At 31.2% G+C, this 15,621-nt stretch overlaps 1 protein-coding gene across 1 annotated transcript; it reads left to right on the forward strand.

Moving 5' to 3' along the window:
- Positions 1-406: 406 nt before the first annotated feature.
- Positions 407-15,406, forward strand: LOC127738600 (phospholipase B1, membrane-associated-like). Its single transcript, XM_052249930.1, has 13 exons — positions 407-692; positions 2,610-2,719; positions 4,903-4,954; positions 6,931-6,989; positions 7,671-7,738; positions 8,093-8,136; positions 8,700-8,808; positions 9,700-9,835; positions 10,907-11,064; positions 12,174-12,348; positions 13,000-13,098; positions 14,038-14,103; positions 14,340-15,406. Exons 1-13 carry the CDS (start codon positions 638-640, stop codon positions 14,619-14,621), a joined length of 1,413 nt encoding a protein of 470 aa, XP_052105890.1. The 5' UTR covers positions 407-637; the 3' UTR covers positions 14,622-15,406.
- The last annotated feature ends 215 nt before the right edge of the window (positions 15,407-15,621 follow it).

The raw sequence follows: 15,621 nt of genomic DNA on the forward strand, positions 1-15,621 counted from the left end.
AAATGATTAGATTGATGATTTTTTTTTACTTGTTTTAACGATAACATAGAATTTAAAAATGTATACATCTATCAAACAGTTGCAAAATGCAATAAGAAGCTGATTATATACTAGCCGTAGCTCTGTACTAGCGGCCGTTTAATATACTTATATCTTTTCCACCGCAATTAAGAACTGTAATCATTATCAACACAGATAGAGATTTTTACGTCATACCAAAACTGCTGAAGAAAATGCAGTGACATTTCTGAAAAAAATTACGTTTAGGAATACATTGAAAAGATGATGTTGCTATTCGAGAAAATGCCTTAGCATTAAGAATGTTTACATTTAATAAATTAAATGCGGTTATATTTAAAGAATGTTGGTTAGTGTGTCATGGATCGATATCACTGTGTCATTGTGTCAAAATGACCTGGAAAACGTCTTAAAAATATATTTAAAACGTCAACTCGTAGTTCAGTTGTTGATTATATATTTGAATTCTCAGCTCTGCACCAGGATTTAAGTGTAATATTGAACGTAATCAATACTATCTCGTGACCTTTATTTATAACTGTGATCATGTGATTAGATTGTATAAACAAAACTTGCATTTATTTGTGTATCACATTGGTTAACAGACAAATAAGGGGGGATGGAGTCTTTACGGTACTTCTGCTGTTTTATTTTGGTTTTTACCACAGTATATGGTAAGTAGTAGTTCATATCTAACTATTAAATATGAATTTTGCACGCAAATATTTTGTACAGTGATATTTTAGCTGGATTACGAGACATGCGTATAAAAATAATTTTCACTTGTGATATTTTAATACTTTTAATAGGTCATCGTTTATATAGTGTGGTTACTGTGACGGGTTTAAACAGATTTATATTAATCTTACCAAAATGTACTACCATATAAATAATTGTTTGAAGACAGACATAAATCATTTAACAATTTAATGATAAGTCTTACAGAGACCAGAGTTTGTCCCATATGCCTTAAATGAAGAAATTGAATAATGACTAGTTTCCGTGTATAAATCCAAACACTTAGACACCAAATGTTAGTATTCTTGGTTTGACATTTTCGTACGGAAAAGTATGTTATTGTCCATTATTTTAGTTCTTTTATCATAAGAAAGCTAATCCTTATTCCGTTTTTTACGTAACTTTTTAATTTTACACATTTAAGCTATATATATTTTTATATGAATATTTTTACTTGAAAGCTAATTCTTTCAGACTCTTATCATGATTATATTCCGTATGAGGTCTATACATTTAAAAAAAAAATTAGTATTAATCAGGTTTTTTTACGTTGTTTATATTCAGTGTATCTTTATCTACGTAACAACTAGAGTATACGAATTCTGACAATTTAATTTATAATTTTGCGCATTTAAATAAAAAGTTGTCTAATATTAAACAAAATATGTTCAAGATAATATAATTATATACAAAAGCAATAGAGTAAATGAATTGACCGTGGCAGCAACTGGCCAGGCTGTCTATTCAAAATTCTATACAACGTAATTTAAAAATTAAAGGGGTTCCTTTTGGTCAAGCGCTCTGTCATCTGCATTTCAGTTAAGGTAGAATAGATTTCCGCTCCGGCAAATGTGAATGGCATCCTTATCACATGAACATAACTTTCCACAGGTACTTGTTTCTATCCATGGGAAGGTCGACTATCCATTTCTATTATATATGGATAGTCGACCTTCCCATGGATAGAAACAAGTGCCTGTGTAACTGTTCCACTACTAATTCAGAAACTAAATATTATCCTGATGAGTTTTGCAAACATTTTTCTTAACACTATCCCAAATTTGTTTTTAGGCTTTGTTCCATTAAATACAAATTTATTATATCAGGCATATTTTAAAATTATTTCAATGATTTTACCTACATACATAGACATGATAGACGACAACTTGTAAAAGAATATGGCTATGTTCAAAAATCAATTTGAAAGAAATATATACAACAAATAACCATTTAAAAGTGTAATGTTTTATAACAGAATAATGTAACATTGTATTGAAATTTGACAAACAACAACAAACCAAAACCAAAAACAAAAATGAAACAAACACGATATCGTAAATAATTTAAAATTTGCATGAGACGCTATTTCTGTTCCAAAAGCACGATTTACTTTACAGATTATTTTACAATTTTAATGTTTCAGAGTCCACGTGCCCTTTACGAAAATCCTGACAAATAGAGACTTGACGCATGATGATTTTTTTCTTTTATACTTGCTAAATGAGTCAAATCACAAACAAATATTATGGAAATCGTACATGAAGTGGAACATATATAGCGACGAATAATTGAAGATCCCGGATATTGAATTTTGTTTTAATGTTCAGTTATTCTTGAGTCCAATTGTAACATATCTGACTTATTTTAGGGTATCAAAGTAGGTATACAAAAAAAAAAAACAAAAAAAAAACGAATAACTTGACCATACTTTATTCTTGGTTGCATGTTCCGATAGAGGCTAATACAAGTAACAGCCATATCAACAACGGATTAGACCAAATAGTTCCAGAACAAATGAATACAAAAATACTCTAATATCCAACACAATGCTTATATCAGTTATTCTTTTTCAGCTTTGAAGTATAAAGAATACAAACATTTTTTGGAAGAACAATCCAGAAACCAAACATTTATGAAACTTTTCGATCAGCATATTAAAAAATTCCACAGAGCAAAATCAAAGGTAAAGTGACGTTTAAATCCTTTTTTTTTTGTATAATGTTCATAATGACAAATGTTGTACCTTTCTTAAATCGCAGTAACATCATTTTGGACAAACAGTAACATGGTTTAGCACAAGTATAAAATTTAGAATGGAAATGGGGAATGTGTAAAAGAGACAACAACCCGACCATAAAACAGACAACAGCAGAATGTCACCAACAGGTCTTCAATGCAGCGAGAAATTCCCGCACCCGGAGGCGTCCTTCAGCTGGCCCCTAAACAAATATATATACTAGTTCAGTGATAATGAACGCCATACTAAACTCCAAATTGTACACAAGAAACTAAAATTAAAAATAATACAAGACTAACAAAGGCTAGAGGCTCCTGACTTGGGACAGGCGCAAAAATGCGGCGGGGTTAAACATGTTTATGAGATCTCAACCCTCCCCCTATACCTCTAGCCAATGTAGAAAAGTAAACGCATAACAATACGCACATTAAAATTCAGTTCAAGAGAAGTCCGAGTCTGATGTCAGAAGATGTAACCAAAGAAAATAAACAAAATGACAATAATACATAATTAACAACAGACTACTAGCTGTTAACTGACATGCCAGCTCCAGACTTCAATTAAACTGATTGAAAGATTATGTCTTCATCATATGAATATCAGGCACAATCCTTCCCGTTAGGGGTTTAGTATCCGTCATCTGTCTAAAATATAAATGTCGGATACCGAGTTCAGTAGACAAGTACGTGCTTTCTGTATAACCGTCATCAGGTTCAACCAACTCAAAATGTTTAGAGTGCCAAATAGGCAAGTACACAAAAGAGTTAAAAAAAAACAAGAGAGAGAGACTTAAACAACTGTTTAACCCCAAGGGTTGAATTGATTCTAGAACTATGGTTATCCCTTGATTTTTGCATCCTATCAATTATACCCATGTTAAAGAGGGTTATTGGCTTTGCGTGATGTATAAATACGCAGTCACGTCCTTTTGGAATGGTGCAATTAAACCCTTTCTTGGGAAGAGTGTCACGCTCTCTGTACGTTAAAAAACCATGGCAACATCTCCGAGGGATTCATAGATGGCCCGTTACAAGATAAAACTCCTTCCCTTCTCCAATATACCGTTATTTTCCATTGGCAGTTCAAATTCCCGCTTTTTATACATGTCAGCTTCTTACGATCACGTGTACGTAGTGTCGACTGTAGAACCAATGAAGTTTGAGTTCTCATGATTTTGCTAGGGTTGTTTTTTGAATATGAATTAAATAGTTTATTTTAAACCAGAAGCAAAAAGTAAAATAACAAAAATACCGAACTCAAAGGAAAATTCAAAACGGAAAGTCCCTTAACAAATGGCAAAATCAAAACCTCAATCACATCAAACGAATGGAAAACAACTCATGTTCCTGACTTGGTACAGGCATTTCCTTATATAGAAAATAGCGGATTAAACCTGGTTTTCAGCTTATAGGATGTACATGTACATTATAACAGAGGAAATCTCATTTTGTGAAATCACGATTAGGATAACATGTTTTGGCATGTCGTATCAAATGACATATGTAAACGCTATAGGGTATGTGGGGTAGTCGAAAATATGAAGTTTAGAAATCATCACGTTTACTATTGATCTAAGTTTTTAAGTTCTCACAAAAATATAAAATGTGTAGAAAACAATAGATTAATCGGTGAAAATATAAAATTATAAAATCAGCTTATCTGATATTGAAATTAAATGATGCAAGATGTTTTGTTTTTAAAAAGGTTTTGAATAACCTCTGATTCATTTCATTACACTATCAAGTGAGAAAAGTTCCTGTTCATCAATTTTTGTAACTGTATATAACTTAAGTTTACAACTTTCTCAGTCAAAATTTAACCTTAGACTTATTTTGGTTGTCTTGTTATTGCATTTTTGGTTTTACCTTAGACTTATTTTGGTTGTCTTGTTATTGTATTTTTGGTTTTATGCTCAATTTTTCCTTCATATTTTTTTTTTTTGGTTTTCCAAACTTTCACTTTCTAGCATTCCCGATAATTTTTTTATACCAGAGACTAATGTATCAATTTATCATTTATAGCTTAGGTATTTTAAAAACTGTTTCCAAAGTTCTTGAAGCCATGTAAAAGATTTTTTTTTCTGACAATTGATTTTATTCAATTAGTTTACTTTATATTGTGAATTTCAGAGTGTCCAGTTTCCATGTGAAGGATTTAGATTAAACAAGAACGCAACAAACGGTAATGAATATTTTTACACAGATTGTTTATGACTATGTATTCTTTCAATATTATACCACTATCTGGCAGAATATTTCCAACCTGTTTTTGTCTCTTTAAAAGTCTTTTTCAATTAAAAAAAATATGTGTAAATCTATTTTATAGCTTGTTACCAAATGTATTTTTTGAAGAGCTAGATATAGTTTGATAAGTTCGAATTGGATCCTTATTTTGAATTGTAAACAAATGGTGGATGGATAGATTGATTGGTATTAAACGTCCAGTTGCAAATGTTAGATATATATATACAAGGACGATAACGTGTTAATGTGATGTGAACCCTCCTTTGTACGGGACCGACAAGCTGGGTCGGATTTTTTTAACATACTAGTTTACAAGGTAACAGTCTGCAGTAGGTCATGTCACCCAAACCAGACACGTTATTCTGATTTCTTGTCGACCAGTTTTTGTTTTTACTCCTTAATGCCGCGTGCATAGCAGTAAGCAGATAATACCAGTTTTCTAGTCTTTGGTATGATGACCTGGCTGGGTTAATTTTGATTAGAACATGACCTCGTTATTGAGCTGGTAAACACGATTCCACGACACTGCCGAGGCGGTTGAAACAGACGAGTGCATTATACTTACACTGTTTACCAACTTTAATAAACAGTGTCATCATGTATTCAAAAACCATAGATTTATTTTTATTACGCGCTTTAAAAGTTACAAAGTCGAAAATATGATGCTCTAGATAAAAGATGCATGTACCCGGTGTATACATGTATCTGTTTAACTGGTTATGTAGATAAATGTACTATCAAAATACACTATCTCAAAGGTCAGATAGTGTATAGATATTAGTAACCATTGAAAACACTTCTATTTTTACTTTTTAATTACATTATACGGTACTTATATATTTTACTACACCCGATGCACATTTAGACCATTAATATGTATTTGAAAAACCAAATCCTAGTTTGTATTATGAGACAGGGTCCGTCGTGAAATCTTTGTGGACTAACAATTCACCATTAGAGGTATCGAGCAAGAAGTACCAATTACATTTAACGGTACAAATTTTTACTTATAGGACAAGGTTCACTTTAGGCCGTAAATGGCCTTGAATTTCAACTTTATCATAACATTTCAAAATGACCATAATTTGGTTCTTAAATGGGTCTACTTCAAAAGTCTTACTCCATTCTGCACCAAATACTCATTTCGACAATAAATGTCTCCTTAGTGATGATTGAGGACAAAATATTTGAAAATCCAAATCTTATTTAAAAAAAAGTTTTCCCAAAAGTTGGAATGCAGATGTGTTTTGAATAAAATACTATAATATCAACATGCTATGCCGAAGAATGTTTATTACGAGACATTCAAGACTTAAATGTGCAAAATTTAGTTTAGTTGTAAAACTATAGTATGGAAAATTGAAAATTAATTTTTATATCGTATGTTCGGGGAAAACAGACAAATACTGGAGTGAAAACGTGTATACTTGGAAAAAATGTCCATGGCTACTTTAAATATTTATCTTCCTTACATCCCTGTTATTTTTCCAGTCGTCCAAACAAATCTATAAGTAAAATTTCAATGGTAAGAACATGTAGTGACTTTATTTTGTAAACCTGAAAGTCAAGGGCAACAACGTAGAGAGACAAGATAGTACTAGAATGTTGCTTCTAAGTATGGTTGAGATGATAATCAGGAAAACTGGTATCTCGGCGTTGTTTCATTGGTCTTAGTTTGGTATCGTGGGGTTGTTTCATTGATATAAGTCTGGTATCTTTTCGTTGTTTCATTGGTCTTAGTTTGGTATCTTCTAGTTTTTTTAAGAAAAAAAAGAAAACTACTGAGACGAGATTCTATCAGTTTTGGTTGTCGTAAAAGGAGGGAAGGAAAATAGTTACAGCATCTACTAGAAAATCCCGTTTTGAGAATGATATTCAATAAATTACCCTGTGCATTTCGTTTTCTTTTTTCAGTTCATGAATTGACACCAGCTGACATTAACGTGGTTGCTGCCATTGGTGACTCAATTACAGTAAGTAAAATATTATTAAAAATACCATTGTTTTCAACGTGATGTCTGGTGTTGACTCTTGTAAGCTTTCCAATTCCTATTTAGAACTGACTATATGTTTGTGAAGTTAATACACCGTTGTAGATGGTTGTTATATCATATATTTCGATTAGTAATTTTTTGTGCTATTATCCTACTATTTATTTTATCCAAATTAATGTATTTGTGGAATACTGTTTGTGATTTAAAGTGAGTACACAATGTCAAACTTTTTCCGTAGTTGTTCATCACGAGGTTTAACAAATACCGTTATGCAAAAAAAGTGATTTCCTGTGTCAGGGTGCAATTCGCCCATTTGGTAAACTGAAGTAGCGTTTAATTGATAAAAAATCTCTCAACGCAACTGCTCTTACTAACGTTTAAGTTCAAGTGATTCCGATTTTTTAAATCCTAAATTTATAAATATATTCATGAAGAGCATTCGTGCAGGCATCTAAGTTTGTAAACTAACTGCACACGAAAAACACCAATCTATGCCATGTTACAATATGGATAAAGACTAGCAAGACTGGTCTAATAATAAAAATCGTCATGTAATGTTCGATCTCAAGACGTTTTGAAGACGACAGTGTACACTCTGTATTTTCTGTATTTTAAAAATCTGCAGAATTATTTAAATATTCGTTCTATATTTTACTCAAGGCTGGAACTGGAATTACAGCAAAAACACCTATTGGACTACTGAGGCAAGACAGGGGACTTTCCTGGAGGTAACATATGACATCAAATATATTGATCAAATTATTTTTTATATATAAAATTTTGGGTTTTCGCTAGGTATTATAGTCAACAATTTCCATTATAGATTTGTGGTTTCGTGTTTCGAAGGATAAAGAGTGTCATAGATGTAAAGGGAATATGTGTAGTTTATTTTTCCAATAAATTTTATTTACTAATCGTAGTTTGATGGCATTCAAATGTTTGTATCAGTAATTGAATTGATGAAAACAGAAATTGGCATGAACAGTCAACCTATAATAAACTCATCATAGATACCAGGATTAAAATTGTGTACGGTGAGTTTTAAAAAAATGATGTCACTAAGAAACAGTTGTTTATTTCAGTGTTGGTGGCGATGGCAGTGTTGATGAACATATAACACTAGCAAGTAAGATTAAAGTACTTTGCGACGGCAAAATTTTTATCACTTACAAATCGACATTTTTTTTTGCATTTCAGCCAAAAAAAAAAAAAAACCTACAGAATATGGTATACAATTTTACATTACACATAACACATGTGGACACCTTGAAACCAAAGTTAGACATATCGAGATTGGCGCATGCGAATCAATTGTACATATTTCTTAATAATCTTTAAAGGAAACACTCAAATTTTAAGCAAATGTGTCAATGTTAACAAACAATTCATTCAAAGAAATAGAATAGTGCAGTAACAGGAAAAAAACAAAAATGTTTACGCACAAGGATGTGGTTTAAGAACTTGCGTAGTAAAAGTAATATGATAAACTTTTGCAGGCTAAACCATTACTTTACGATACAACTGAATTACGCCAAATGGAATACACAGAATGACCATGACTACAGTGAAAATTAACAAATAGTTTTAAGAAATAAGATAAAAGATTCGACCAATTATCAAAAGGAAACACTCAAATCAATTTAAGCAAGCATTCTGATACTTTCTATCTATGTTTTTGTCATTATTTAGATATGCTGAAACGATATAATCCAAATTTGGTAGGATTTTCTGTCGGAAGTGGTGATTTTGAAAGTGAAAATGCTCATTTAAACGTGGCAGATCCAGGAAATGAGGCCAGGTTTGTTCATTATATATCAAGAAGAAATAGAAAAAAATACCAGTTCCAAAATATATAATCATTTAGCTGTTGTTCACTGTGCTACTGCCACATAATTGTATTTTAAAAGATTGCCGCAAAATCCAATTAAACTAACAAAGCAGGAATATCAACTAATAATTTCAGAACAACTGTACACTGACTGTTATTGTCATGACTGACTATTATTGTCATCGGTAAACTACTGTTGCATATATTGGGCAACTTCAATGTTAAAAAATTTCTGTACTTTGGCTTTCCTACCACTTGTAAATGAACAGAAAGTGGTATATTAATCTTTTTTTTTTAGAAGATATAATTTTTTATAAATATATTGGATATACCATAGAGACTTTGGATATCTTTCAAAATGAACTTCCAAAAGCTTTTGTTAATGTTGTGGAAGTTTTAGATATCGAGACACATACCATTACTAGAATGAAATGATCTTGTAATAACAGATCATTCCATCCACATATTACATATTGTATAAACAAGTACTAAATATGAAAAATTTAGAATTTCAAATAAACAGAATATATACTGTATTTAACTGTCCATGACATTTTGCAGTAATAACAAAACATTTGCTCAGGAAGTAATTCAGTTATCCAACTCAGACGACCAAGAACTGATTATAAAAATTAAACTTTAACTCTTATTTGGGCAACTGTTAAATGATGTATATAAACAAGATTTATTTTGAAATCACTGTAACATAATAAGGGTTGTAATTTGTAATTTATCTTACACTACCATTCATTTTGAGGTTGTAACATTACTATGTTATATGGGTAATAAGTAGCAAATCGTAATGTGAGGTAAGAATTCACTTAACTCAAGTAAAAATCGTAATATTTTTTTTCTCTTTAGAAACATGCCATTCCAAGCAAGATTGTTGGTAGATCGAATGAAATCTGGCAAAGAAGGAGTTGACTTCGTGAATGACTGGAAAGTTATTACAATGTTCATTGGTGGGAATGATCTGTGTGACTATTGTGGTGACAGGGTAAACAATTAAAATAACAATGAAATAGATATTTATTGCTGAATGAGATGAATGATAAATATTTCCATAATTTTCTGAAATATGTAATAATTTGAAAACTGCATTGGTCAGTGATTGGTAATCATATTTTTTTAACAACATCTCACCATCATAATAAAATATAAATAACTTATTTTTAGTAAGACGGACGTTTCTAATGAAAACTTTAAAAAAAGTATCATCAGAAGTGCTAATATCAAATAGAAAGCAGATGATTAAAAACATACGGAGCTATATAAACAAAATGGGGGTAGGAACTTGAGGCTAGAATTTGATGACCAAGGAACACATTCCAAAATAAGCAACATTTTGCATGGTTATTATGTTAAATTCATTTTTTCTAGTACAAAGTTCACTACATATCCATATAACTATAAAAATATAAAAATATAAAAAGGAGATATGATATGATTGCTCATGTGAACCATCCATTTTCATCTTTCCACTCTTTCCTTGTTCCATCCAAATGACGATAATGACCTTTACATGATATGGTTTTGTTCTGCGAGCACACTATTTAGTAACATTAACAGTTCCAATTTCACTGCCCCAGATGAATTAATGTCTGAATATTTGAAATTTAATCTCCATTACATGGTGTAATACAATACCTTATCTTATGTTTAACCGTGGATTTTAATAGTTGATCTTACAATAATATAAAATTTTTGGTTGTTAAACTGTCATTTAGTTTTAAAGCTCTTAACAAAGAAATAACGTATTAATGAGGGGCTATAAAAATATCACTCGTTGAAAGACGGGAGACCACATGATAAAAAGAAAAACGAAACAACAAAATATTACAAAGAAATCTGAAATCGGACAACACAACAAATCAATCACCTGCTAGAACTCAGATGCCTGACTCTAAATATAGTGCACTCATTGCAAGTAAAACTGCTTTTTAAAGTCAAACAAGACCAACTATTAAAATGCTTGATAAAACATTAAGATATTGTTATTATTTCTCCTCGAAATAGAGATCCTATTTTAAATTATTCAATTTGTCTTATTTTGAATTTAATTCTGCAGCCAGAATATACAGTACAAAAATATATTGGATTTATCACAGAGGCATTGGATATCTTCCACAAAGAAGTCCCAAAAGCTTTTGTTAATGTGGTGGAGGTTTTAGATATTGGCAATGTACCATTACTAAACGAAAACTTGGTTTGTGATACACTTCACTAGTAAGTATGACTAGAAGAATATATGCAGCTACTGTGGTAAAAGAAAAAGAAATGTATGTTTGATATTACAGAACTGACATAACTAAAAATAATGGATATCAACGACATAAACTCAAACCAATGGTGTAAATAAGGTTTCCCTATCCAGTGAGATGTAGAGCATCTATGAAGTTCTTATTAACATTATAGTTGTATTTTAACGTTCCAAACAACATTTAAAAAGTGAAGAAATCTTAATAAACATAAGTATAAAAGTCTTGAATGGCGTAGCAATCCGAATGGTAGATACAAATGTCCTCATATATATTTGGTCCTTATTGTTTTCACATATCATGGATTTTCTTGAACAATGCTTTTCTACAAAACTGGGAATCGAAGATGAACATTCCTAATTTTAAAAGGTCGTGAATAATCTTCTTTTGTGAAGAACTTCTGGGAAATCTTTCCCAAAGACGAAACGAAAAACACCTTGCCAAGCTCTTTGATTTGATTTCAAGATTTAATGATAGTGTCTCGTCTCTCATAACCCATACCTCAGTATATTTATCTCAATTAATACGTTCCGGTTGACCGGTAAGATGTGTTTGTGTCTTAACATATTGGCGACATGTTTTTGCAGTCTTTAATCTTGCGATTGTGGAATAGTCTGACCTGTAAATTTTCCTATTGTGTCCTTTTCCATATTTTGACACTTTAATGCATGGGGATTTCCGTGGCTGGTGATGAATGCAAAGCAGAAGTCGATGCATCTGGTCCACCTCCTTTTGAAGTTTATTGGATTCCCTCGTTTTTTTTAACTTCAATTGGATGTTCTGAATGGTGTTTGCAAAATTTTCACATTGGTAGCTATTGTTGTCTCTAATTTTAGAACTATTTGCACTTCGGTGTTATTTTTTTCATTTGATATATACTTCAATACACATTTTACGGTATGTAGTAAGTCACTAGTAACCTTCATCTTGTAAAATTTAAGCCAGGCCTTAGGGAACAATATAATAGGCTAATTTGTCTATTGTCAAGTTGGTCTGAGGGAGATGTAAACGTAGTATAAGTATATTTACATTATTTATGAACAAAAATGATCATACTTACATTTTTAATTTTCCCAGCTTTACATGTAGATGTGGTGCCTTTCCTGGAGATAATAAGGATGAACTAAAAGCTCTGGTTATTCAATACCAGAATGGTTTGGAGGATTTAGTACACTCTGGACGTTATGATACCAGAGATGATTTCACTGTTGTCAATCAACCATTCCTTTCTGAAACAAAAATACCAGTCAACGTAAGTATTGACAAAAAATTTTGAAAAGTTTTGCCAAATACGGCTTTGGATATCTATTTCTGATGAAAAAAACCTTAGTGTTACGAAAATATCAGAATGTTATCAACAGTTAATTTATAGAAACTGCTATTATCAATGTAATTTCATGTAAACACACAAATGCTGACTACTAGGCTTTGATATGCTAGCGTGGAAAGCAACATACACAAGGCCAACAATAACAATCAAAGTTATGAAGTTTCCCTCAAGCACAGTTCACTGAAGGTGGATTAGGCTATTCTTTTATTTCCCTTTTTGTCATATAGCTTTTCAAGTATTTTTCATCCTTGACCTTAATTTTTTTGGTTTGAGCGTTCTTGGTGATTGTAAATCCAGAAAAGCGCTTCAAACCCAATCAAATTAGTAGTAGAATTTCCATTCATTGCCCTAATAATGCATGTACCTCTTCTGCAAAAGTAAATGGAAAATAGCATTTAGTAAATTGTATGCGTCCGAAGCGGTTCTCTTGATTTACCTTCATCAAAAGGGACCTAATAATAGTAACCAAATACATCTAAGACAAACTTATATCACTTCCTTTTCTAAAGAAATCATTTTTCAAATGAATTGTTATAAGTTTTCAAATAAAGTACCTTTGTTTCTTATGTTTAGGATGATAATTCTACTGATTTGGATTATTTTGCACCGGATTGTTTTCACTTCAGCGAGCTTGGACAAGAAGTTGCAGCTAGTGCACTTTGGGATAACATGGTAAGACATATTAAAATAATTGTGTTTGATTACGTCTGCTTATTTTGATTTCATGAAAATCGTCAAAAAAATGGATAAAAGTAAGATTGTATGACAATTTCTTTAGTGTAATACATAGAACCATACCTTTAACAGAAACATTCCAATTCACTTAAAAGTTCTTTGTGATATTGCATATATGTCTTACTTATGTAAAATGAATAAGCACTGAATCAAGTTTCATAAAAAATACAGTCAAGACGAAACAGTCTTATGTTTAGTTAGCTATAAAACTAGGTTTCGTCCATTGTCTTCGGTAACCGCCTGTACGAAGTCGGGAATATTGTTTTCTAGTCGTCCCGTTGGTAGATATAGTCGAGCGTCTTGTTTTTTCAGAGTTATGGACTTTCCTTTCGAATATACCTTGGAATTCGACATTTTTGTTAATACATTCTTATGTAGGAATGTTCTATCAAACAGAAAAAATCTTGACCTTATACTATTGTAACTGAATCATACGCAGTTTATTCAAAATGTCAGGGTTATGAGCACCATGCAACTTAATTTGATACATACCCGAAGCGTTGGAGTAGCAACAATGGACGTATGGTCATATGAACGGTTTATGCTTTAACCAAACTTCTCTACAGTGTGGTACTTCTGTAAGGATAAAAAAAATACAAGAAGATATGGTATGATTTCCAATGAGACAACGCTCCACCCGAGACAAAATGACATAGAAGCTAAGAACTATAGGTCACCGTATACCGGGTTCATTTCATAAAAAAGTAATTTGACCAGATGCTGTCAGTTTGATTTGAATATCTGAAATAGCCCAAAAAATTGTGAATTGAAAAAAAACTTGAATAATTTTTCAAATGATTTTCTTCCTTGTATCTGATTTTCTTATACTGCTATCTTGTATGTTTTCAATTTTTCCTTCTTTATTTTTCATTCAAGATTGAACCAGTAGGACAAAAAAGAACATACTGGAGACCAGGAGAACCAACAGAATGTCCTGATACTGTAAGTTTATTGATCTCATAATTATAATTTTGCTACTAACAAAAAAAGCAATCATTAATGGATTTGGTGGTCTCGTTTCTCACTTGCCACGTAATAGTCCTGCTCAAGTTTGAAGTTACATATTCAGTAATTCAAATTTCAACTACAGTAATTATGTATTGCGATTTTGTTATCTGAAGTAGGTAATTTAGAAATCTTTATAAAGTGGTTAAATTGGGTTTTTTCTCTTGCTTCAGGAAGAACCATATTTCTATACAAAGAAAAATAGTCAACGTCAACGAGTACAAGGCTTTGGTTCTTACCGTCAACAGACCAGACAAGAAAACAGACAGCCAGACGAAAACAATAAAACTCATCAAATTAGTAGCACGTCTGTTTCAGGGATTGTCATAGGTGCTGTGTGCATTATAATTGTAGTTTCACTTTCAGTTTACTACCTCAAACAAAGACGAAAACACAATAGTGTAGAGAGATACCAACTGCTGCAAGGGTTATCTCCTAATTACACTGAAATATAAACATTTTGATTAGTCTGGTGCTTTTCATAACTAGAAATGAAACAGCGTAAAGGTAGTGATATTTGAATTTAATTTTTCTCATTAAAGGATTATTGAAATTATCCAATTATTGTAGACCTTCAAGAAAAGTTGAAAGTATTCTATTTCAAGCACATTTCATAGGAAAATATATTTGGCATAACATTTATTTTAAATAATTTATTCTTTTTCTGTTACCAATATTTAACATTTTACTTTTTAAATATCTTGTAAAACTAAATATTTACTTAATTTAATGTAAGTGCTAGTGATCCAGTCTTCTTACAATTGAAATATGATTTCACACATCTCCAGTAAGCAATATTTAGAAATTCACTGAAAATATATTTAGTTAAAGAGTGCAATGCATCTTCAAGAAAAGACTTTTTTTTTATATTTCGAATGATTCCATTTGTTTCAGTTATTTACTCAAGACATTTTTCTTTGATTCATTTATTTTGGTTTAAAAACACTTAGTTTTGTTGAAAAATAGCAATAACCAATATCCTTTAATTTGGATATTAGAAGTATATTTGAGATACAGCACGTTTTGCATATCAATGGTTCTTAAAAGAAAGGTTGTCTTAGGTAGTGTGAACATATATTTATGCATGCCAGTAATTGTTAATATTATAAAGCTATTGTTATTTAGTCATAATCAAGACCCATGAGATTATTGTTATTAAAGTAATTTATTGTTTGCATATAATTTGTACTTTTGTACTTTTGTATGTACAATGTTCAATTAAATAAAATTTTACACAATACTCATTTTGTTCTTTTATGATATGGAAGACAATTAGCAATATGTGTCATGTTCCTGTTTGGTTAAAAACCTTAATTTGGCATATATTTTAGAAAGTCTATTATAATTTACATGTTTTTCAAGCTGACAAGACCATGACTTCATGGTAGACCTCTTGAACCAAAACTTTAATCTGAGAATGTGTATATTTCACATTATCACTTTTCCATGTACAGT

The sequence above is a fragment of the Mytilus californianus genome, unplaced genomic scaffold (genome assembly GCF_021869535.1).
Source record: "Mytilus californianus isolate M0D057914Y unplaced genomic scaffold, xbMytCali1.0.p SCAF_4, whole genome shotgun sequence".
Classification (NCBI taxonomy): Eukaryota; Metazoa; Mollusca; class Bivalvia; order Mytilida; family Mytilidae; genus Mytilus; species Mytilus californianus.